This window comes from Seriola lalandi, unplaced genomic scaffold, assembly GCF_002814215.2.
Source record: "Seriola lalandi dorsalis isolate HSWRI2012SDOR001 ecotype SW California unplaced genomic scaffold, Sedor1 jcf7180002054981, whole genome shotgun sequence".
Lineage (NCBI taxonomy): Eukaryota > Metazoa > Chordata > Actinopteri > Carangiformes > Carangidae > Seriola > Seriola lalandi.
This window is the reverse complement of record NW_019525661.1, coordinates 343,877-370,545: the sequence shown is the minus strand read 5'-3', so window position 1 is coordinate 370,545 and position 26,669 is coordinate 343,877. Positions and strand designations below refer to the sequence as shown.

The window sequence follows — 26,669 nt, the reverse complement described above, 5'->3', positions numbered from 1 at the left end:
GGGATGTCTGTAAATTGTAGCTACAGAAAATAACCTGGCTTACACCTGAACCCTCTAACCGTGCACATCAGTCCCACGCTGCACCATCACAAGTAAATTCTCCACCTGTGGGAAACACTTCATAAGAAGTTTAATAACTAAAGAGGAAGATCTTTCTTGAATCTGGAAATAGTATTTTTGACAAATTAATCTTTTAAATTAAAATATCTTCTTTTCTCCATCAGTGGATTCAGTTAGCTCAGTCGTCATGGAGATATCTTAGTTGCACTTGGTACAAACATAGACAAATATGCATTTAAAAAGACAAACAACTGATTGAAAATGTACGGAAGCCTGTAGGGGACAATATTAAAATGATGATTACATTTTCATTTTCAAGTTGACTTTATCATTTTCCACGTATGTATGTGTTATCGAAGTAAAATTTGAAATGAAAATGCAACACTCCTACTAATTTCCGTTTTCATACTTGTATGTAGGGATGAGAACTGATGAGATTTCATTGGATACTGATGCCATTATCGATTCTGCTTATGGATCCAAGTCTTTATCAATGTTGTACGGAACAGAATCAGGAATAAACAAACTACTTACTGAAAAGAATATTTTCTATAGTGGAGTGAATATTAAGATTAACAAGAAATAATAGAAAATATGAAATGTTGAAAATAATAAAATATAATACTGATCTTTGTCTCTGCTCCCTTGTTATTAGTCCAGTCCTCACAATATTATACAGTTAGCTTTGGCTATACAAAGTAAACATCAGCCTGTAGACTGGCTGCAGCAGCACCATTCAAACTGACTCCTCCAGATTCCCTTTTATACATATTCACATATAAAATACTATTTATACTTCAGTTTGGCTTATTACATGATGGTTATTATTTACTGAGACATGTGCCGCCCACTGTGTCCAACCAATCAACATTTGACATTCAATATTGTCTTGTTTTAAAATGATGTGGGATTTACATTGTCTGGACAGAGGCTGTTGGAGACCCCTGATGTACCATGTGTACATGTGATGTAGTTATCTTTTCTGATCTGCCACAAATAAATGAATGTCTGGGAAACACTCCCAGTCCCAGTACCCCAACTTTATGGAAGTGCACTACCAAATTGCTGGAAGTGCCCTTTAAATTCGAAGCCATACTTTAAAAAAAAACTAACCAGACTGAGCTGTTGCGTTAAACTCTGTTACACTAGAATGTGAGCTAGAACTAGAACAAATATTTACTTCTTCTCATTCTGTATTTTAGAATAAATTCTTCTTTAGCTCTTAAAAAGAAGAAGCTGTGCTCTCAGATTAGACAGCACTAAAGAGTCTGTGGAGCTACTTTTACCCACTACTGGTTACATGAAACCATTTCTACCTCCCAGCCAGGGGCCTCTCTCTCTCTCCTTCTCTCTCTCTCTCTATCTTTAGCTCGGCCCTGCACCTTGATGTGGCAGTAATTAATCCACCTCACTTTGTCAAATTGTTTTTTAGCTTGTTCTTAGATTGGATTTTTTTTAAGACTGCACTGATCATTGGTTCAACTGGTCAATTAAAACAGCAGTGCTCGTTAGTGAGCCATGTCTGCACACATGACATTTTTTTTGTTACTTGTAGACATTTTTAAAATTATAATAATAAGTAGAGAGCGGATCTGTTTAAGCAGAGACTGCACATTTGTAATTCAAATACTTTTCTGTCTTCACCTGAATAATAAATGTTATAATGATTATATGTTATATTATCATAATTAGTGTTTAATCATTTTCATTTAACTTAAGTAATTGTGTCTCATTTATTTTTATTAAATTGTTGTTGTATTTCATCAAATGCAAAACAATAAAAACAACATAGTATCAGCCCATCATCGGCCCATTGTTGGCCCTTCGACGGCCACTGAAAAATCCATATCGACTACTTAGTTACTTACTACTGAGCTTAGATTATGCATACAGTACAGTGATCTACATCAGGTTCAATGACCCTTTTCAATTTACTAGCAGGGTTTGCATACCTGTGTCAACTCATATATACAGCCATGGACATTTAATTGTATCTGAATTTAGTGAAGGTTTAATTTGTAGAATCTCATATAACTCACTTTCCACTCTGTTGGTTGTAATTTTCCTTTAAGGAACTACAGCCAGCAGCCTGTAGGTGGGGGTAGAAAAACTGAACCAAATTATCTGGACTAGAATAACTTACATGGTTAATTAATCATTTGTATATTAAATATTATCGTGTTTAAATGTGTGTTAAAGTTATCTTCAGTCAGTTCTCCATTGCCTTTTGTTTTGTCTCTGTTAAGCTGCTGTAGATGAACTTATTTGAACTTATTCTCGCTTGCAAGGAGCTGAGGCCTCCTGAACCTGCTGGAAGCATTTTATTATGAAACAGTCATTACAAATCACAGGTGTAATAATAATAATAATAATAATAAAGTTTATTTATATAGCACTTTGTAATCTCACAACCAGAGATTTCAAAGTGATACACAAGGATAAAATAAAAAAAAACAAACAACATGCCAACAATATGAAAAATAAAACAATAAAAATAATTAATAATCCCATCCAAACCAAGCTCAGTAAATGTGGACATCCCATCTGTGTGGGCCACTTGAGTGGAAGATTCATGGCCAGTAAACCTGCCAGCAGACACTGTGTTACTTTATTTACTGAAGACTCCACAAAATGATTGAATCTGATCCAGAATGCTGAATTTACCTACGTAAAGTGAACATCACAGATGGGCTTTTATGCTTTTAATTTGAAAGAACCGTAAATCATTTAAGAAACCTGAGAAAAAACACAGGGTTCTTTTTCCAGAGGCCAGTCCAGTGTCTTCACTGTGGAGGAGGCTTATTCCACATAGCAAGATAGCTGCCTGGAGTTATGGTTGGCCCCCAACAGACTTCCCAGTGTCTCAAGTTACTTCCATCTTTTAAAATAGCACGTTCTCACATTCTCCAGCTGAAGCCTTCAGGGCAGGAGCCTGGACTCTCTTAACCAGGCCACAGATCATCACCTAATGATGCTCAGAGGTGGAGGTTTCAGAACCACGACTGTTTCATGCCCAGGCTGTCAAAATACCTTCAAGACTCAGACACACTCAGTACAAGTGTTTGGCTCCGGGTGCACTCTCCTGTTAGTCAGTGATTTAGTGATTGGAAATACGTAATATGTGGATGCCGTGTTTGAATAATTTCAAAGCAGTTGCTCAGGTATATGATCAACTAATTAGTCTTTAATTTATTGTTATAAAGTAAAATAATGATTCAAGGCCACTGATATCAATTTTGGATTTCTTGATGGATGATTACTTTTCAGGTATCACACGCCGAATAAAACTTTGTCTGCATTATGTGTGGTAGGGATGAATGATATGCAAAAAAAAAGGAGAATATGATTTGTAGGCCAGGGCGTCTCTGTAACAATAATAATAATAATTTGTATAATAATGATTATAAACTGTATTTGTATAGCACCTTTCATACAAGAAATGTAGCACAAAGTAAAGCCCAACTGATATTGGATAGTTGGGGCTGAAGCCAATATCGATATTAAGGAGTAAAAAAATTCCGATATTGATATTTTGGCCAATATATATTAACACTTGTAAAAAAGATATGTGATGTAAGCAGGATATTTTACAGTTTAACAATAAACTGCTTCTCAATAAAAGTATTCATATCGGCGCATATCGGAGAATATATGCGCCGATACTGATATATCTGTGATATCTATAATCGCCCGACCGATAAATCGGCTTTAACACAAAGTGCTCTACAACAAAGAAACTGCATGCACCAAGTTCATCACATGAAAAGACATAAAATGAACATTAACATGTTAAAATCATTGTTGTGAAATGAAAAACAAATGTAAAAAATGAGATGGAATAATAATAAAACAAAATAGTTATATAATCCAAATATGTTTTTTTGTTATTTTTTAAGTTGACCACACCACTTCATTTTTGGTCTGTTGTTGTGAAACATTTTACTTTATCAAAAGAAATTGCAGCTCCTGGTGTTTGTATATTGAACATGGCCATATTGCGATTTCGATAATATTTCGATTAGATTAGATGGGATATAGGATATACTCCTGCCAAGCACAGACCAGTCATCTTGTGTTCATGTCAGACACACATGATGTGTGATGTGAGGGCCACCCGTCTGTAGTCATTTATCTCAGCCGGTCGTCCTACTTTAGATACCGGAACAAGACATGATTTTTTCCACAGGACCAGGATCCTCCCTGTTTGTAGACTTAAGTTAAAGATCCTCTGGAGAGGCTCAGCCAGCTGGGCTGCACAGTCCTTTAACAGCCTCGGACACACACCATCCGTTCCTGCTGCTTTTCCAGGACGTAGCCTCTTGAGCTCCACCCTCACCTCCTCTGCTGTAAAGGACCGGAGACTTGACCCCAGTGTGGAGGGAGTTGCAGCTGCAGTGTCAGGTTGTGGAGGAGATGCTGTAGGAGAAGCTGCAGCTGAAGCAGTGGGAGAGTCCTTCCTCGCCTGCTTTAATCTCCTCTTCAGCTCATGTTGCTCACACCTGAGCTTCTCCCTGTCTCCATCCCTGAAGGCCTCCCTTTTTTTCAACAGACGTTGAAGGTACTGGAGATGTGATTCCTCCAGAACTGATGAGGGCAGAGTAATAACTAGTGTTCTAGTCCGACATCAAACTCAAAGAGAAGAAGAAGACACAGTAATCAATAACAATGCTTTTCTGGAATTTCATTGATATTGGTACCAACTACCACATTTCTGGTATCGTGACATCCTCAGGAAGGAGAAGACAATGAAAGATAGGTAAAACCAGTCAGGGTGAGGCAGAAAGTAAAGGATCTGTAATGAGAGGATGAGTGAGTAACAAAATAAAATGATTAAAAATATAGAAATAACTTCGGGGACACAGAGCAGAGCATTACATTGGCCAAAAAATCAAGTTTCGATCCAGAGCTTTATCTACTTTGTTCTAGATCAGTGGTTCCTTTTTTGGCTCGACAGCAGGACCAGCCCTATAATCGCGAATGGCGGTGACTGACTGACTGACTGAGTGACTGACTGACTGACTGACTGACTGACTGAGAGAGGGAGGGAGGGAGAGAGAGAAGTCATCGGTAACAAGGCTTCATACTAACTGCTATGACCAACTCTACGTATCAAACAGAGGGAGTCAGACATAAAGACCTGCCTGTAATAAAAGTCTGTGGCCCTTCGCTGCATGTCATCCTCTCCCTCTCCCTCCGCAGTTTTCCTGTCTCTCTCTCACTATGACTGTAATAAAGGCAAAAGCCTGAAAAAACAACTTTAAGCAAAGAAAGATATTGTGCCTCTTCTACCTTTCTCTGTGAGTGATCATGTTACAGTCAATCCAGCTGAAACCACAGCTCAGTCTTTGTCTTTCATTTATGTGTTTGCTGATTTTGTCAGACGATGTCACAGTTATAAAATCAGGATTTTGGACATGTACTAGGTTTAGACCGATTCTTGTTTTGCAATACTTTCCAGTTTTATCAACTGGTAACAATACCAAGGAAACAGTGTTAAATGTTGACATAATATATAGAGAATGAGAGATATATTTTTCTTTTAACATATGTTTTAACAGACACAGAGCTTAGAAACTACATCCATATTAAAGTTGACAACTATACAGAACCATATATACTGTAAAATTCAATTTCCAGAGAATGCAAAGGTGTCTGTGTGCTCAGAACTGGTACTTTACCACTGGCAGATATGAAAATTTTCCTGAAGAGCAACGTTTGTGTCTTTTTTCTGATCTTGTGGTTGTTGAGGATGAACTTTACTGTCCTCTGTAAACCCACATAAGGAAACATCTGTTTGACAAGTTAATAAGGAGTGTTGCTAAGTAGGAGTGTTAGTGCAACTTAGTGTATGAGGTTCAGTTTAAGGTCGCAAAATTCCGGGAATTTTCAAAAATGGAAACTTTACATGGGAATTTATGGGAAATTATGTGAATAAACGGGAATAAACTGGGAATTTTCAAAATTGAAGGTTGCCTCTTCATAGGGAACATAAATATAGTTGAGGAAAGTATATGTAAGCATAATCTTGACTAAAACAAACAGATGCCATTCAAATACACTTGAACATCCATGCATTTCCTCAATCACATGCACAGAGCAAACTGCTTACTGCATGGCTAACGAGACCACACCCCCTACTGGCACCGTGCATGCCTCCATCACATGTACAGAAGATTCCTAGAAGACTGGACCACACTTTTGAGCCTGAAGCACAGAGACTATTGAAGGCACACATTTGTGCCTGTGGAATAACCATATATAATATTTGTATGTATATATATAATATATTCCCAGTTAGTTCCCCTAAATTCCCATTAATTCCCAATAATTCCCATTATTCCCATGGAGTTCCAATATGGAATATTTCCAAAATTCCCAAGCTTAACTTCCCATGGAAATTTTCCGCCCCTTTGCAACCCTAGTTCAGTCTAAATCGTTTTCTCGTTATCTCGTTATCTCAGGATAATGAGCTCTATTGTCTTGAGTTTAAAAAATATGTGCGAATGTGGCCATTCTCCGCTCTGTACCATATCGCCCAGCCCTAGTTCACAGTTTGGGGATATTTCCTGTTTTATCAGGAAATACTCAGCTGTAAGACATTAACAACTGCATTCAGTTTGGGTGTTCCCATCGCAGGGCTGTGGCTGCACACTGGTTCAATGGTACGGCTTACTGGGACACTCACATGGAGGGAAGCCGTCACTAATGGTTTTACATACAGTCAAAGTTCTGCTGCGAGAAAAGTCTGTTGGAGGCTTTTAATATTTGAATGTGATGCATGTGTTGATGTACTTGTCTCATCTCTGCCCAGGTTTTCTAAACGAAGCCTTGGTACCAGTGGAGATGGTGGGGTGCAGATCGGTGAGACAGCCAGACCCGGGAACAGCTGATTGGCACGCTGATTAGTGATTAGCTCCTGCATGGCTGGGAGATATGGTTTAAGGTGAAGTGATTGAATGTTAAGGGGAATGAACCGTCTTGAATTTAAAGTGATTGGATAATAGCAGGAAGGAAGAACGTTAATCAATAGAAACAGCAGTGATTCAAAGATTAGAGGCAAACTCACTCACTCTCACCGAGCTGACGCCGAGCTGCAGTTAAATAGAATGTGATCGTGTTGACGGTCACCTGACCTTTTCCTCACTGTCAATAAACCGCCGCAGCCATGATTTTATCAAGATGGAATAGGAAGTATTAGGACAGTGACATTTAAGACTCAACACAAGGCTGTTTCATAAAGCTGGTTGTCACATACGTGTGTCATACGTGTGACATGTGTGTGTGTGTGTGTGTGTGTGTGTGTGTGTGTCTTTCTTTCATAGGTTACTTTTGGGAACAAATTTCAGGCAAATTTGACTTAATTGGGGAAAGCTGTGTACAAGAAATGAATGGAAGTGTATTAAGTTTGGGTGATTTAAAAATGTTAAAGTTATTTAAAGATTTATATTATTGTATTACAGTATTTTATGTTTCCGATATAAATGATGCTGCCACTAAACAGAAGTTGAAAGTTTAATTTGTCAAATAATGAGGTTCAGTGTCCAGCAGGCTCAGCAGTGAAATGAGGGTTGGACTCTGCAGCAGAGCAGACTGTGCTAATCTGAATAACATTCGACAAAAATGACAAAAGATTTTAAAAAATATTGCATATGTTGGGAAATATCACGATATTAAATATAATTGAATATTGGCCCATGCCCAAAATCTAAGTAATATCCCCAGAGCTATGACAACGTGTGTTTGTGTGTGAAATCTTAATATCTGTGCACTTCGATTGTATTACAGTCATACTGGAGTTTTGAAGATGATATTAATATCATCAATTTAATATCTCCACATTTTGAAATTGTATGACGAGGCTCGAGATGATCATTCACTTTGTCTCTAAATGAAACTGCAACAAGAATCCAGAGCAAAATATATAAAATATCTGTAAATAATGCAGTATTTTAATAATAATAATAATTGCAGTATCATGGTCCTGTCCATAATCTAAAACCCATTGTTTGTATTTTGTTTCACATTTTCTGTGGAAAGTTCGTATTAAAAAATGTGTATTAAATGCTTGGCTGAATTGATGATTACAGTCCCAGCAGAACATAAAGCTGTGAATTACCTGGTGATGAAGAGGAAAAGATGCATCACTGTTTGAGCGTGTCGTCTGTTAGTGTCCCACACTGTCCCACTGTAAAGTACATGGGTTTATACTAAAGCTGGATTTGGACTCACAGACAGTAGCTGGGTTTACTGGGTTTGCAGGCAGTAGTTTAAATTGACATGGTGACAGACCGATGGTTTGAAAACACCATTAAACAGGCAGTGTTATATTGTGACTGAACGGCGATGATGGCCGCCTGTGTTGTTGTGAATGAACAACTGAAACTCTGTACAGACCTGATGTCTGTCTCTGAGCTGCTCAGATCAGTGTGAGCTGCTTCTTCCTCTGTCACACTGTTTGCATACTTGATTTTGGTCATCTATAACTCATCCCTGATGATCAAATACAAAATATCTCCATACGCCAAGCGTTTAGAAATGAAAAGTGAAGCCACAAGAACTCTTGCAAAAAAAAGGAGCCATTGCTGCTGTGTGTTTCTTCCCACTAATCGTGGTGGACCTGTTGTTGCTGCCGTTCCACATGTTGCTATGGTTTACTGTACGTGCTGCCTTCTTCTATTGGAGTTGATGTCAGACTAGAATGCTTGTAGGGTTATTACTAGGGGTGGGTGATCTGGCCAAAATATGATCATGTTGGATGAAATTGCAGTCCACAATCTGAATCACGATCCTGTTCCCGCTGTGATTTTAAGTTCTGACTGGAAGTTATGATTCGTATCTTTCCGCCACTTGCTTCTTTGCTTCTTTCGGGTGATTGTCTGCTAGTTGCTACTCTTCTCCCACAATGCTGTCTTCTGTTTACAAACTGTGTCACAACCAATCTCGCTTTTTGCTGAGTTCATACGGAGTATTCATTCGGACAGCTCTGTCATTTATTCATGAGGTGCTATATGGAGGTGTTTTAATTCAAGTTCAGTCTCTGTCCCAGCTCGTCCCGCCACAGACGGACTGTAACTCGATGGTGGTTCTTGTTCTGCTCCGGTGGAGAACTGCTACATGTGCATTTTTGGACTTGTAATTGTAATTTTGATGTTAAAGTATGCCGGTGTAAGGAGCTTGAATTTGGTTTGAGAATAGGTGTAGAAAACCTATAAATAGCCATTTCACTGTTGACTTACTGTCCACTTTTGTCTGTTGTCTTTTGACGTCCCCCTACTCTATGTCTTTGATTTGGACAGTGCTACAGCATTTTGTTCACAAGATTTTATTGCCAGCAGTAGATAAGCAGTGACAGACTTGACTGTAAAATGACAATTGTTGTTTGTGGGGCTCTAGGACAAACAGAGTCAATGTGAATTAGAAGGAGAGTTATGTTTATGGTCGACTCTTATGATTCTTTTCATGAAATGTATGCAAATGTATTGAAAATGAAAAACTAGAATCTCTTATTATGAAAAGTATTGAGACCCTTAATTCCTGTCAGATCTTCTCAACAATCATGCATTCTTGAATTCATGTATTCTTCAGTTCAGTAACATCTGTATTGACTATAATCAGTTGTTATTATTAGTCCTGTTATTATTCTGTTATTGCGTCACTCTTTTTTATCTTCATACCATTCTGTCTCTGCGATTTATTATTTCTGTTTTTTACGGTTCACTCACCGTCTGTCTTTTCTCTCCCTCCCTCTGTTCTCGTAGGTACGTACCAGGGTCAGTGGACCGGTGGGATGCGTCATGGCTACGGTGTACGTCAGAGTGTCCCGTACGGCATGGCCTCTGTCATCCGCTCACCTCTACGAACCTCGCTGGCTTCCCTCCGCAGTGAGCAGAGTAATGGCACAGTGCTGCGTGACAGCCTTTCTGACAGCCCTGCCGGCACACGTGGCGGTTTCGTGCTCAACTTCCACTCAGACGGAGAGGGTTCAGAGAAGAAGAAGGGTCTCTTTCGCCGCGGCTCCCTCTTCGGCAGCCTTCAGCGACTGCGCAAATCCGACTCGCGCTCGTCAATTTCCAGTAAGCGCAGCTCAGCGCACAGTGACACCACCATGAGCCGCATCAGTTCAAGCGACGCCAACTCCACCATTAGCTTTGGAGACGGAGACCCGGGCGATGACTACCTGACTCAGGAAGACAATGTGGATGCCACCACCACCGAGTCCTACATGGGCGAATGGAAGAACGACAAGCGCAGCGGCTTCGGTGTCTCTGAGCGCTCCAACGGCATGAAGTACGAAGGTGAATGGTTGAACAATAAGCGCCATGGCTATGGCTGCACCATCTTTCCTGATGGCACCAAGGAAGAAGGGAAGTACAAGAACAACACGTTGGCCCGGGGAATCAAGAAGCACCTCATCCCGCTGAAGAACACCAAGACCAAACAGAAGGTGGATCGGGCCATCGAAGGAGCAGTAAGAGCAGCAGCCATCGCCAAAACCAAAGTGGAGATTGCCATCTCCAGGTAAAATGTCCTGTGTAAAATAATCTCAGAAAACTGCAACTAAATCACAGTTTACCTGCTGTAGAGTGCTGACAGAAAATGAGGGTCGAGAGTAAACATTCATCACTGTTTACACATTGGCCGTCCTTCCATATTTGTGTTCACTGTTTATCCGTGCAGTGAGTGCTTATTATGGGGTTCGCTTGGCAGAAATGGAATATGATATTCATTATCATGTTTTCATTAGTGTAGAATCACCTGAGACCTTCATATCTACATAGGGTCGTCTTCCACAGCCCAGAATGGACCAACCAAACACTGACAACCTCACTGCTAGATGGCGCTAAATCCTACACATGGATGCTTTAAGTTTGACCTCTACATAAAGTGGATTAGATAATCTGGATGAAGCTGTTTCAGACAGATCGTCTTACTGCACATATTTCCTCTCTTGTTGGACTTGTTGTTGTGATGTCACCATGTTTCCAGATCTCTGCAGTTGACTTGTTGAGTGCAGTTTGATTACAACTGCTGAAATAACAATCAAAACTATGATGATAGGACACAAGCTGTTGTAAACCAGAATTGACCTTTAAGTGATCTTAGCAGTTACATAAGTTCATTGGGGTCGATACCCCTTGATGGACGAACATGAAGAAAGGCTCTTGCTGATGATGTCTTGTTTTATTTTGGCCCAGTTTTGGATAATAGTTTATATTCTGATCCTCTGTGGAGCCATTCCTCATGAACTGCAGCTGATCTCTGAGAGATACTTTATGAGTAGTTTCATCATGAGTAAGTGATGAATGAAAGGATGTTTTCTGTATTTTCATCTTTACTAATTAATGATTTCATTCAGTGAGCAGCTCAGAGGCTGCGCTACCGAGTGTTACTCAGTGCATGTTTGATGTCTGGAAATCAATCAATACACCTCGGATGTCAATAAGACAGCTTTGACCATTTCAATTCTTTTTCTGTCAGCTCTCTACATGACAGACCCTATAGTGATGATCGGATCTTCAAGTGCTTAAAATGTATATAAATATCAACTGGATTATGTGAACTGTAGATATTTTATTTCATCTTTTGGAGAAAGATTGTAGCGGAGCGTCCGTCCACTGCGCTCCAGCAGCACGACACCAATGCCATAACCTTACGTCTCATTATGGCGCCACATTGAGTGGCAGCTTGTTGTAGGAGGTCCCGGTGTGGGGTCTGATTTTTCATCACGTAGTCACTTTATGACTTTATTATTTTCTTATTTGTGTGTTTTTTTTAAGCAGCAATGGCTCCTTTTTTTTTGTAAGAGTTCTTGTGGCTTCACTTTTAATTTCTAAACGCTTGGTGATGGAGAGCCTGAGGGCGTTGTTTAGTCGCGGAACCAGCTGATTGCCTTGAGTGAACCAGAGCTACTGTCCAGAACAAGGCCTGAAATCCCAGAGGTCCTGTGGAGGAGATGTTGGGCTTGCAGACCTGGAGCTAAGTGACAAGCGATTGTTCCAGCGATCATCATGGGGGTTTTAGGTCTTTGGTTGATCTCTGTGCACTGATCAAGAACCGGCAGGAATATCTTGAGTGTAGCGTCGTGTGTTTCACAGACACATGGCTGCACTCACATTTCCTGGACTACAATGCGACTGTATCTGGCTTCAGGACTGTTTATAAAGCAGTAAATAGGGAGGAGGTATTGCACTGTTTGTGATTGAAAAGTGGCGCAATCCCAGACATGTGAGTGTGAAGGAACTTTTCTTAGGACATTGATCTGCTAGCTGTGGAAATGCGTCCATTAAGATGAAGATGAGATCGGCCCTGATGTCGTCCGAATCCACATATGTACATAAATCATTCCACCCACCCGAACAAATAACCATTATTTGTCAGTGGGATATTACGTTTGATGATATGGTAACATATGACACTGAAGTCGGCTAATTATAAATAAACAAATATCTATTTAAAGCAAAAGTCCTCCTTTTTTGGTAAAATGAAAACGGCAGGAATTATCCGTTATTCATTGTATTTATTTTTTGCTCAGCTGCTGTGACATACAGATTTCCCAATTTGAGACAATAAAGCATCCTGTCATCCATCCACCCATCCATCCATCCATCCATCCATCCACCCACTCACCCACCCATCCACCCAGTCATCTATACATCCATCCAGAGACCTGAAGCATTCATTTCAATGGAGGGTGAATGACGAATGCTCCATTGCAGAACTAAACAAACGAGGCTTTGCATTTTGCTCATGATAACTGTCTGATGTTAAGTCATAAAGGCAGGGATGCCCTGAGACAGAGAGGACTTGGCTTTCCTCCATCTTGTTTTGGCAGTTTGGCCTAATTCCATCAAGGAAGGAGCTTTGCTGCATCGTTCAGAAGGTGGTGACTAAGTCAACTAAAACTGTGCGCCATAAACATTGTTTATTATGTGTTACCAAACAGCCCAGTTCACACTATGCATGATCTCTGGACACAAAGGAGTTATAACACAGAGGCATGAGTGAATATCCCTGTATGAGGCCTGATACAGACAGACATGAGTACATGCTCAGACAGTCCAGAGCTGGTGGCAGAATGTGAGAAATGGGAGATGCAGTCTTTGAAGGTTGCAGCGCCGCCATAGCTGATGAACGCTGGTCAGAACTCAGGAACGTGTGGAGGGGTTTCAGCTTGCATCACTTTTCCCGTCATCTGGGCAAACTGTGAGGGAGGGAGAGAGAGAGAGAGAGAGAGAGAGAGAGTGGGAACAAAGTGAGAAAACAGGGAGGTCAAGAAGAGTAGGTGAGTGGGCTGGAGAGAGAGAGAGAAGCAAGTAGGCACATTCTTGGCCAGATTGTGTGTGTGTGTGTGTGTGTGGGTTTGTGCACAAGTGCAAGCATGTCTTACCTGTGTGTGTGTGTATGCTTGTACTTGTGTCTTAGTGAGGACAAGTTTGTATAGACCTTACAGAGTGAAGACATTTGGCCTGTTGAAGGGTCAGGATGAAGGTTAGGGTTAGGGTTAAGCCTTCAGTTGTGATGCTTAAGGTTAGGGTGAGGGGCTTGGGAATACATTATGCCAGCGTGTGTCCTCACAAAGATAGAAGTACAAGTATGTGTGTGCATGCGTGTGCGTCAGAAGTAGTGCTTGTCTAAATAAGGCCAGGGAGAAGGACGCTTATCAACAGCTGACAGGAATACTGTCTCACACTGCCCATGTAGCCCAGCTACACACACACACACACACACACACAGTCAATCAGTCAGTCAGTCAGTCAGTCAACACTGAACTCTGTTGATGACACAGCTGACCTTTGAAATGTTGCTTCCTTAGTGTTTATATTAATTAGTTTAGTGGTCAATACTAGTTTAATCAATAGTAGAAATTGGTCTCTGTAGCTTTAAGTCGTGGCTGAAAGACTTAGTTGAGCTTTGGTTTATCATGGAACTATTAAACAGCAGAAGAGTGGGGACATTAATCATTGTGACACCATGAGATGATGTACTGTACTGACTGAAGGTGAAAGTAAAGGAGGAAGTAGCAGTACAAAAAACTGTCAGTGTCTGGATCATTTCAGTTAGAAACAAGCATCAACCTCTGAGGCTGAAAAATTAAGCCAAGCCAAGTACCATAAACTGCAGTTCCTCTAATGACCACTAGAGTCTGGCTCCAACAGTGAGTCAATCCCCATAGACTCCCACTTTACAGCAGAAATAAACATGTTTACAGCCTGGTACAAAAACAGTTTTGCTCTCTAGAGCTCATTTCCTCCTTCGTGTCAACTGTTTATATAATTCACCTGTTTACATTTTATTAAAGTTTAAAGTTATGGAGAATTGAGGGCGTGGCCTCTTTAACAGGAGGTTGCCTCACAGTTAGCTAGTTGCTAGCTGTCTGCTCAGCGTCACCTCAGCTAGTTGGACTCACTAAACGTGAGCTCTTTGTGGTGTTGGTTCTTCTGGAGGATTCTTCATGTAAATATCAGACAGATAATTTGACTATTAGTATTATTATAAGTAGTATTGGTTTTACAATATATAGAATTATTTTATTCATTTGTTAGCACTAATTAGCAAGTATCAGTGTCTGTGTTCACCATACCTGGCTTGTTAGCTTAGCCTGTTAACTACCGAATTAGCCAGCAAATGAATTAGCCTTGGGTTAGCCGTTGAACAAGACATCCATTAGTGCTAATGATGATAACATTGGCGTATGTTTGCCACAGTTATTAAACCGTCATGCAGCGAAGTTTCAGCTCCTCACATGATGGGGGGGGGGGGGGGGGGGGGGGTGTCATTCATAACAAGTGTTCATTCTTATAAACACAATATTATTACTGATGTCTATTCTTCAATACACCTCACCTACAAAATATGACAAATATATTATTCACTTCCCTGTCCAGTTTGTGTCGGTTCAGCAGAGCAGCCGCCCCACTCTGCACTCCTGGCCTACAAGTCTAATGTTTTACTTATAATGCCCACGTTTTAATACCGATCATCATCTGTGATTTGAAAGCATCAGATCTCCACACAGTCAGAGAAATCTAAATGTGTTTCCTGGTCCTGGTGCACCGTGGAGCGTCTCTCCAGCTGTGTCAGCTGAACACTGGGCAGTGGAGGATGTTGTACAGGGTCATACTGTCAGTCTATGACGGCTACGAAGTGTCCCTGAATTTGGACACAGCTATAGTCTTGGGTCGGATCAGTTCAGGTCCTATAGATGCAGGTCCTGGCTGCACCTGTGTCTCTGGGCTCCTATTTGACTGTTTCTGTGAGTGGATAAAATTACACAAAATCTGTATGCTCCACAAATTAATTACCCACCTTCTGTTTTAATGTTAGAGTGTGATTTTTTTGTTTTGGTGTAAATGTGAAATATAATATCGACTATTACAATATGGTGTTTCTCCTTTGTACAGGTTCATTTTGAAGAGACCCGGCTGAATTCATGTCTTACATATCTTCTCTTCCTTTTTAAAAATAGTTTGAAGTTATTTTATGCTGAAGTGTAAAAAACCTGTAGATGCCCGAGAGAACAGCAGGAACAGGTGGTGGTGGTGTCGGGTTATGATGGGATGTTACTACTCAGCTGATTGTCAGTCAGCTAACACAGAGAAAAGTCAATACTGCAACACTGTAGTGTGATCAGTCATCTCATTAACTATATGCAGCAAAATGCACTCAACTAGTTACTTACTCGATGGACGCTGAAGTCGCTGTGTCTCATATGTGTGTGTCTGTGCAGGACGTCCCATGCTCGGGCCAAAGCAGAGGCTGCAGACCAGGCTGCACAGTCGGCCAGTCAGGACTCAGACATCGCCAGAGCAGTGGCCAGAGAGCTTTCCCCGAGCTTCCATCAGCCAGGTACTGCAGCAACAGCAACAACAACACACAGCAGAGTGGAAGCCTGTAAACGAGAAAAGAGTAAATTGAATCGATCATACTGCTAAACATAGAAAGACTAAATCTACTTTTGTATCAGTGGCCACACGTCTGTTAAACTCTTCTTCACTGGACTCTATAAATGTTTCAGGCTCTGGTCTGTGGGGAGATTTCCTGCTCTGTCTGTTCTCTTGTCTGTGCTTTCCTGTGTTGCGTGATTCACCACTGTTGCTGTTGTTGTCCACTGATGACACCTGACTGTAAACCAGGTTACATTCAGGGTTACATTTAAATGACCTGACAGCCAGTGCTGTATTCAGGCCAGCCCAAATATTGCGATATATGATACAATCTATTATTATTTAAACAGGCAGCCTCATTGAGATGGGGATCTCTTTTTTCAAGAGAGACCTGTGAACAAAAATAGACATATACAGTTCATACATTGACAGAGACACACAAAGAGGCAATTAAACTGGACTCACAGATAGTTCACAGACATCGATAAACATTTTCACATTAAAAAAAAGCATGTGGAAGTGTGATTGCAGATACAATCTTTTAAAATGATTCAGTGAAACAAGAGAGTGTAACTTCATATGTTTTGGAGCTCATCTTTATGCAGCACATTGTTTGAAACCAGTTTCTCTGAGTTCAGTGTGAACAAGAAGTACATACTTATATTATTTTATATGTACATGGTAATATATGTTTTAGGTATAAATGATGCTGCCACTAAACAGCAGTTCAAAGTTTTATTTGTCACATGCCAAGAGTCAATGTTCAGTAAGCAAAGTAGTGAGATGAGGGTGGGACTCTGCAGCAGAGGTGTACATGCAAAACTGAAAAAAGAAAAATAATTTATATGTATATATTTTCAGAATCACATATAGCCAGAAGTATCGTGATATCGAATATAATTGAAAATTGACCCAAGCTTAATGCTGCGTAGGTATTCTCATAAAATCAGTCTCGTAGATGGTTAACCATACATTTGGGAATTTTAATTATTATTGATAGAATAATTAATCATCATTAAAATGATCAAAAAAGGAAAATCTACAAAAAAATGATCAATGTGTCTGTGAGAGAGAGAGAGAGAAAGAGGCAGTGGGCACACCTGCAGATTCACTAAGGCACAAAGCAGTGTGTTTGTGTTTGTGTTGTGTTTGTGCCTGAATGAAAACCTGCTTCCACTGAGCAGAAAGACCCTGTTGCTATAAATCAGAACTAGCTTTAAATGCTGGGTTCTGTTTCACTCACTTCAGTCATTGTTCTCTCTTTTCCTCCAGGCCCTGACTACGTACGGCAGAAGTACAATGAGCCGGTGGAGGTGAAGGAGGCTCCCGTGGAGGAGAAAAAGGAGAAGTCTCCATCAGGGAGCCCTCACTTCTACCGGAAAGGAACCACACCCACCCAGTCTCCATCTCAGAGCCCAGTTCCCAGCCCCACCCCTTCACCCATTGCTGTTAAGAAGTCCCTCTTCAGCAGCAAAGCTACAACCGCCGCCGCCTCTTCCGCAAAGCCTGCTGGGAAAGAGAACAGAACCCCAACAGCTGAGTCTTTGACAGCAGGTAAGCTGCTTGGGTTATTAACCATGATGTCTTTCTCATCAAACACCCTTCATCAGTAATCAACAGCTGTCAGTTGGAGGTTTTCTAATAACAGCAGACAGTTTATGTGGAAGAGATTTGACGTGTGTGTGGAGGATGTGTAGCTTCTCCTGCACAGTGTAGTGGAGTAAATGTTTGGTTGCAGCAACATGGTGAGCAGCAGCAGTTTATTTTACCTACACGTGTTGAGTCAATTCAGAGCCAGGGGCTGTATCACAACGTCCTAACCTACAGGTCCTATCTCAACTGTTTGGTAACCATGGTAACTATGGTTATGAAAAAGGCCATTACAGATGAATGAACAAAATGCTCCATTTGATGCAGTGGAGACTGTGTCTGCTATCTTAACCCACTCTGTCTCTCTTTTATGTCCTGAGTTAGTGTTGTTGTAAATTCACCATAAAGAACATGTTTGAATTTTTCTCCAGATGTTTCCCACACTTCTAACTCATCTGTCCTGAAGTTACGTGACTGTCGTTGTTTTAGTTACAACTTTTGTTTATGCCAGAAAGATATAATACATAATGCAGTTATTTTTGGCAGATATTGCGATTTCAGTTGGAATGGTCATTTTTACATTTTATTTTCACTGTAAAAAATATAAAATGATGATGTGATTTTTGTTGAGTCTTGTATTAAACATCATGTCTCTTTGCTTCTGGAGAATATGATTTGTAGGCTGGGCGTCTCTGTAGCACTACTAACCTTGAACAACAATGTGACACATTTTACCTTCATCACAGAAACTGCAGCTCCTGTGATATTGAACTTGATCGTATTGAGATTTCGATTATATTTCGATTAACAATGCAGCTCTACTTTCAAAGAGAAATCTAATGTGATTTCAGTGATACGAGATGAGAGAACTAGCATCGGTTGCTAGGTAACAGACATAAAAGTTGATAACTGATGTTGGATTGAGTGTTTGGGCTTTCCACAGGTCTTCATAATGTCTGGGGGCGTGGTCAACACAAAGACATACAGGCCACGGAAAAATGAGTGGATAAACTCCTGGTGCCTTTGATAATAATGTGCAGCCAGTTAATCATAATGTACATTTCTACCACTTTAATGAATTCAACAATATAATCATACTATTGTCAACACTTTGTTGTTCTGGATTACTCATCTAAAGCTGTGGTTGTCAAACTTTCTCACATCAAGGACCTAAACTGAGACAAATCAGACTACAGACCCTCATCTGATCGGATTTCTGCTTTTAGATGTTTTGTTATGTTTAAGCCCATGAACAAAACAGTCACACACTGTCACTGTGTTACTTATGGATGGGATTATAATGACCCCACTTTGAGAACCACTGATCTGAAGCATTTGATTCATTTGTTGCATATGGTATGTTTCACAATAAAAGCCCTGTTTAGAAATAGATGGTTTCTGCCCCCTGGGGTCCAGTTATCAGCAATTTAGCTTTTAATTTGTAACAGTTACAGGAAGTGTTGAGTTTGTATCAACACGTAATGGAGTAACTTTAACAGAGCAAACAGGAGCGGATTAAAATGAGGCTTTGGGAATTAGAAATTAAGCCCTGTTAGGACTGCAGTTGAGCCTGGTCACAGTTTGAGGAAATACAGTCTTAAGTGAAACATCTGGCTGTAATTTATTTTTTCATCTTGCTCTGTTTGATTATAAAATAAATACAAAGTGTTTAAATGGAGCGCAGTGGTTAATTGTTTGCGATGGGTCAGAAGTACCATAGCGTTGGGGTTATTCAGCAATTTTATCCAAAGCACCAATCACGTTGCTCCGCTGTCTGAGCCACAGCCGCTCCAGCCAATAGATTGTAACTGTTTCTCTTCTCTCTCTCTCCTTTCTTCTGTTCGGCAGGCATAACAAAGGCAGCATCAAAACTTTCTCTCAGACAGGAAGTGAGGCAGCAGGAGGCTCAGTCAGGAATCAGCAGTTACCCCAGCAACGGGCAGATTCACTCCCAGTACCACGGTTACTACGTCAAAGCAGACGTCAAGAGTCCCCTGCCCGACGAGCCGATGGGTGTAGAAGACGACTTCCACCCATCGAGCCTTGCACGGCTGCCGCCACCTGCCAAACCGATTCAGACGCCAGCGCTGAAATCCCTGCCGACCCCCAGTCCTTCACCGGCCCCTCCAAAAGAGAGCACCAAAGCACCAGAGCCCCTCAAGCCTAAAAGACAGGAGTCAAGCAAACCAAAGAGCCTCGCAGAAACCAAGAAAGCTAGTCTGGAAATAGCTTCTGATGTAGTAGAGGAGGAGTCGGTGAGTGAGACCAAGTTACCGTACACATTTCATTTTCACTCTCACTCAAGGATTTGAGTTTAATGATTTGGAATCTGCCAACCCCAGCAGGGAACCCACAATCCTGCTAATGTTAATGTCAGTCTGTCCGTTAGAGGGTCGAGAGCTCCTCTCTAGCTGAAGTTGCACTAGTCTGAAATCACCTGGTGTCATTTCTGATCAGCATTAGAACGTCTGAACGTACTCTGGAGCCCAACGGCACAGGTTTGTCCAGTTAAGCCACACAGGAAGTAGATGGGCTAACCTTTCAGTGTTGGTGCCCTGTTGTGCAGTATCTGTATCTGGACTGGAAACCACAACTTTGGCAGTACTCTCATGGTTTTGAGGAAAGGTTCAAATCAGAGAGCTGTTAATTTGTTGTGAGTCGGGCAGAATGATTTGAGGAAAATATGGAATTGTCAATTGACAATTAGCAATATGGTTTTTTGATTTAAAGGTCCCCTGGACCCACTTTCCAACCTTGCAGGATTTGATTTCTCTGAGTGTTTACCTGAAATCTGCTATATTTTTATTGGATCACTCAGAAAATGCTCAGAGCTGCTTCTCTTCTGATATGCTCACCAACTTGTTGTTACTAGAGCTTCAGAGAGAAACCTGAGAGAGGAGATGTAAAACTGCACTGAGATGGATTTTGGTTCTTAAAACCACAAATAATAATAATAATAATAACAACTTGGATTTATATAGGGCCTTTCAAGGTACCCAAGGCAGCTTTACAGGGAAAGAAAGACAAAATGAATAAAGGAAAACAAATAAAACAAATAAATGAAAACAAGACGAGGGATGGTAGAGACTGGAGGAGATGACGCCAGAGGCCTTGGTGAACAGGTGGGTTTTCAGCAGTTTTTTGAAAATGTCCAGAGATGAGGCTGTGCGGATCTCTTCTGGGAGAGAGGGTGGGGGCTGCCACACTGAATGCTATGTCACTGGAAGATCGCAGGCCGGTGTAGGGCGTGGAGAGCAGACCAGTGTCCAAGGACCGTAGGTTCCGGGACGGGGTATAGGGGTGGAGGAGGTCATGGAGGGATTTGTAGGTTAGGGAGAGGATTTTGTACTGGATGTGGGCTTTGACCAGAAGCCAGTGAAGTTGGATGAGGGTGGGGGTAATGTGCCAGGGCTTGGTGCAGGTGGGAACCCTGGCAGCTGAGTTCTGGACATACTGGAGCCTGTCCAGGGTTTTGCTGGGAACCCTGAACAGGACTCCATTGCGATAATCCAGACGAGTGGTGACGAAGGCGTGGATGAGGGTCTCTGCGACAGAGTCAGAGAGTGATGGCCGGAGTCAAGAGATTTTTTTGAGGTGGAAGAAAGCAGATTTGGAGATGAACTTGACGTGCCTGGAATGAGAGAGTTGAGTCCAAGATGTCACCCAGGTGTAGATCTCCAACCTTCCGGAGCAGGGCCTTGGGAGCCACAACCATGAGCTCTGTTTTATTGCTGTTATTGATTTAGTGCAGGCAGTTAACAAGTGACTGTCGGGGGAGCTGGGTGGAGGGTTTCATGCTGAGATAAAGCTGTGTGTCTTCAGCATATTAATGGAAGCTGAGACCGTGGTGGCGGATGATCTGACCAAGGGGAAGCATGTAGATGGTGAAGAGGAGGGGTCCAAGCCCAGAGCCTTGGGGTACACCGTGGTTGACAGGGGCAGGGGCTAAGCTAGAGCCTCCAATGGCGACAAACTGTTTTTTGTTGATGAGGCCAAGGTAGTCAGATAGGCGGGTGAGGAGGACGGTGTGGGAGACTGTTTCAAAGGCTGCTGAGATGTCCAGGAGGATGAGGATACTGATGTGGCCAAAGTCAGCAGCAATGAGAAGGTTGTTAGTAATTTTGACGAGAGCGGTGTCTGTGCGGTGGTGTGCTCCGAAGCCAGTCTGAATTGGTTCATAGAGGTCATGGTTGGACATGTGTTGCTGGAGTTGAGCAGCAACTACTCTTTCCAGGATTTTACTGAGGAAAGGAAGGTTGGAGATTGGTCTGTAGTTGTTGAGGTCATCGGGGTCAAGACCTGGCTTCTTGAGGATGGGAGTGATTGAGGCATCTTTGAAGCCAGAGGGTACCAAACCAGATTCCAAGGAGGAGTTGATGATGTCTAACATGAGGGGGCACAGAGCAGGTAGACATGCCTTGACCAAGGAAGTGGGCATGGGGTCCAGAGACCAACTTGGGAACCTGTGGAACATCCACAAGGGAGAAAATATATCTTCTTATGGATCAAAACTTCAAATAAAACACAGGAGAAGAAGAAAATATGGAGCTTTGAAATAATTTTTTCAAATATAATGTAACAGCTACATACTTGTCCAGCTATAGTAATAATGGCAACTCTGACTGCGTTGGGTGATATTAGATAATATCAAATATCTCTATATATCTTGCCATATGTGATATTATAATAAAAAAAATTTTGCAGACAATGATAATAATAATGATGCAATCAGGTTAGGGTTGTAACCGTACACAAAAATCACATTTCCATACATACCTCGGTTTTGAATTCATGGTTCGGTATGTTTTCAGTACAGTTTAAAAAAAAGGACATGCAAAACATCACATTCATTTTAATTTATTATGAATTTAACTTGTAAATATAAAGGTGCACATTTCATAAAAAAATAAAAAAAATACATCCACTCTATTCTCATGTTTCTTTCAGAAAGATCAGTGTATCCACATTGTCTGGAGAAAGGGCAGATTTTTTTTTTATTTTATTTTTTTTTCTGACAGCCACAGTGAGAGAGACGCGAAACACAGGAAGAGGGAGAGAGAAAGAGAGGATGACATGCAGCAGAGGGCCACGGGTCAGATATGAATCCGTGTTGCTGTGGTTAGGACTAAGCATTCATGTTCACCAGCTATTCATCATCTCTGTCAGAGAGCCAGTTGGTGCTGGGCTGGTAGACTCAGTGTATACAAGCTGATCAGTTGCAAACAGCTGCACAAATATTGTGTGTCATACACATTTGAATGTAAAAGTTTGGGAAAATTACATATTTTCTTCATTTTTGTTGTGAAAAGTAGTGGATCCAACTCTGCAGCAAACACACAGTTCAAATGAGCCTTTTTTCAAATGTTAATGCAACATATGTCAATTACTGTTCTGCACATAACTGTATATGTCCTACATGTACACTATATGCTTTGTGTATATACTGTATGTGCTAATGTAACACACATAATCCAACATAAACCCCTCTTGTCTCCACAGGGTCCTAACTCTATACTGGTGGCTCTCGTGATGCTATTGAATGTAGGTCTAGCTATCATCTTTGTCCATTTCCTCACCTGACCAAACCTCGACTCAGGTAAGACTCACCTGCCTGTCATCACTCAGACTGTGTTGGTCACAGGGTCATGTGGAGTCAGAGCCACTCACACTACTATTGTCTCATGAACAGATGTTTCTGTACTGACATTTTAAATCTGACACATCTGTATTGTTCTGGTTAAACCTGCATTAGCATCATTAGCATCATCTTAAAGGGTAAATGCACATCAGCTAAACTGGTTTTGCGACCCTCCTCTGGATCTATGTTTAGTGTGAGTTAGGCTGATTGATACACAGGTCCTAAGGGCAACATGGTGGACTGGTGGATGTTTTCTCTCCCAGATAAAACAACATTGCTTCTGCCTCAACGGGAACTGCATGTCCTTTAATTATCTCCAGTCACTCCCACAGGAGTGTGACATGCAGGCTGGTTTTCATCACAATGTGTGTGTCCTCTGAGACACATCATGTAGAAAAAGACCTGTAACAGCCTCTGTGTAACTTTCCTCATGTTTTAACCTTAAAGCAATGCATGCTGGGAAGAATGTGCGACTAACTGATGGTGTAAAGCTACTTCCACACTACTATGTTTTCATTGTAAAACAGCGTTTTCAAACAAAAACGATCTTCATCCAGACTAACACACCTGAGAACACATACATGACCTTATTATTCATTTACACACCATATGTGTGCAGGTGTGAACAGGAAGCAGGTCGTCTACTCTGCAGTTGATTAGTCACAGAAAATCCTCTGAATGAGGAACAGCAAAGACAGTTGTAGCATTAGAATAGAGAATATAAGTGAACATCAGCTGCTAACAAAGACAACAAAGTCAGTAACACTGTAATTCATTATCATGTTGTATTCACCACTGGGAGTCTAGGCTGATTAGAGCCAATCAGGAGAGACCGCGGGTGTCTACGTCATCGTCTCAGTCCAGATACAACAGTTTTCAAAATAAAACAAGGCCAGTAGAGTTTCTGAAAGTCTCTGTTTTAGGTAGAGATGCGGCAATCACGTTTCCTTGCCGCAGATACCGATCATCTATGAGTGAGACCGGCCAATCCGCAGCCACATTTTTGTCATGCCTTGCAGTCTCACACACTACAACTGTAAAAGTTCCACACGGCCGACATGTTTTGTTTTAGTGGCCTGTCGTGCAGTGAAACAAGGTGGGAGGCGGGACTACACTACACAACACACAGTGCTCGACAGACACCAGAGTATTAACCACAGGTCATTGGTGACTAGAAGCATTAATGCTGATCTGCCAATCACATATTTTTTATGAAAATTGGCTGATATTGATCGGCGGCTGATCAGTCGGGGCATCCTTAGTTTTAGGGGCAGAGTCATGTGTACGGGAGGTGAAAACATTGCATGAGATGTGCTTTAAAACTAAAACCTAGTCGTGTGGACGTGGCCTAAAAGGGATTTAATAACAAAAGACACATCAGCCTGTTTGTCTGCTTAGTTTACAAACTTGTTCATTTTCAAACTGTTTTATTTTAATTTATTATTATTTTTACTGTCAAAAGGAAAAAAGTGTCCAGGATGAGGACTAACTGAAGTGTGAATGTAACACCACCTCAGGAAACATTAGCTGCAGCTGCTAGCATCCAGGAGCAGCTTCCACACAGTGAAGACACACCACACACTTAGTTCATATATTTTAATGCTATAAAATGCTTAGTTACTGCTGTAGGTAAGAAGTTAGCCAGAAATGCTGGTTTTGTCAGAGCAGATGAACGCACTCGTTCGTTTGTTTAATCCATTCTTACACTTCTGTTCTTGTTCTTTTGTTCTTTTTGCTTTTGGAAATGATAGAAAAGCAGCACAAACATTTGAACTGCTGTAGCTCCATGCACTTCACTGTAGCCTGCTGCTCTGTAGTCGAGGTAAATAAAGCATTTGGCCACAGTGTGAACATTTCTATTTATTTCTATTTATTTCTGACCCTGCAGTGGACTCATCCAAACTAGTCGCCCGAGCTGCTAACCCTCCATCAGCCAGAGGGGCCTTTAAAAAAAAAAAAAAAAAAAAAAAAATGACACCAGTCAGAACGGCAGACATGGGCAAAACGGAGGACTGAAAATAGACTAGTGAAGAAGGAGGACGAGAAGAAAAGTGTGGAGGATGAGAGAGAGAGAGAGAGAGAGAGAGAGAGGAAAAAGCAGAGAGAGAGAAAGATGAAACCTCCACCACCTACAACCCGACCCACCCCACCACCACCCTACCCGACCCCACCCTCTCTCTGGACGGACTGTCTTTGGTGCTCGAGTCCCAACCTGATTGGACTGGCGATGATTTGTGACTCCACTCAGAGTGCAGTGAAAGCTGAAGCAAGCAGTTGGCCACTGAGCCTCAGTTATGGATTCTCTATCAGGGTTAGAAATAACAGGAGGCCTGGAGAGGAGTGGAGTGGATGTGAGCGAGCGTGAGGCCTGGCATCTATACTGCCAATAAAAGCCTGTTTGTGTGTGTGTGTGCGTGTGTGTGTGTGTTGAGCGCGTGTGTGTGTGTGTGCGTGCACGCTCTGTGTATGGCTCCATTTCCATCCAACTGTTCGGCAAATATGGAAGTTTTGAAATGCTGCAATAAAAAGTTTGTGCCTCGTCCAGCTGAGTTGAAGAGAATTTGTTTCCTAAATGATCCAACAGAAGAAGAAGAAGAAGAGAGAGCGAGGGAGAGAGAGAGAGAGAGAGAGAGCACCTCAACAGGGTCGCCTTCCTCAGTTTGAATGATGTTGGTCCCTATTCAGCTTAACCACCGTAAGACACAGGACTCCCACTGCGGAGAGACACAGTCAGGTGAACATGTCTGAGCTGTAGTGCACTTTAATTGAACCAGGCCTTTATTGTTGAAGTCAGTCGACGCCTCTCTTCTCTGCTGCAGCGCCTGTTGTCAGAAAACACTTCCTGCTTCCAGTGAGCACCAGTGTTTCTGTTCAATTCTGCTCCTTTTCTCTCCTACATAAAAATCCACACTAAGATATTTGGATGGAAACCAAGCTTGTGTGTATTTTACACGTGTGTCTGCTTCTGCTGTATCTGTGTGTGTATGTGTTTGTGTGTGTGTGTGTGTGTGTGTGTGGGTGGTGGAGTGGATATGTTCGCAGATGCACTTTGAGCTGATGGAAGCCAACAGCTGCCTTACCGTTTTACAGGATGACGTGTTGGTGGGTGAGAAGGGCCCGGGCAGGAATGTGAAGCTCTTGGCTGACTCTCCCTCTCGTCCCGGGCCCCGCTCCGGGAGAGCGGCTCTATTTCTATCAGTCCGTCTATCGATCTGTTCATATCTGTTTTTATCTGTTTCCGTGGGTCTCAGCACCCGCTGCTTTCTGCACCGCGTCAGGTGCCCGTTAGACAATCAGAGGGGGAAACTTAACCGTAGCCTCATAGTTTGTTTTTATTGACAATTCTCCCATGGTGCATTTCCTACTTTCCTGCAGCCACTTTTGTAAGAGTCGATGTCAGAGTTGTCATTTCGGAGCGAAATTCCTCCTTGAATGAATGACAGACATGATCGTATTGTTTCTGTCCGCTTTGCTTCAACCATGAGTTTATGTTTCTA

At 41.6% G+C, this 26,669-nt stretch overlaps 1 protein-coding gene across 1 annotated transcript in view; it reads left to right on the top strand.

The window, feature by feature from the left end:
• Positions 1 to 25,714, top strand: part of LOC111648382 (junctophilin-1-like) — a 29,295-nt gene extending 3,581 nt beyond the window's left edge. The window contains exons 2-7 of the mRNA XM_023398243.2: positions 9,819 to 10,578; positions 15,788 to 15,906; positions 17,217 to 17,498; positions 19,383 to 19,789; positions 23,034 to 23,130; positions 25,061 to 25,714. Of these exons, the coding sequence (XP_023254011.1) occupies positions 9,819 to 10,578; positions 15,788 to 15,906; positions 17,217 to 17,498; positions 19,383 to 19,789; positions 23,034 to 23,114 (1,649 nt within the window). The 3' untranslated portion in view covers positions 23,115 to 23,130; positions 25,061 to 25,714. The remainder of the gene's footprint in view (positions 1 to 9,818; positions 10,579 to 15,787; positions 15,907 to 17,216; positions 17,499 to 19,382; positions 19,790 to 23,033; positions 23,131 to 25,060) is intronic.
• Positions 25,715 to 26,669: the final 955 nt, after the last annotated feature.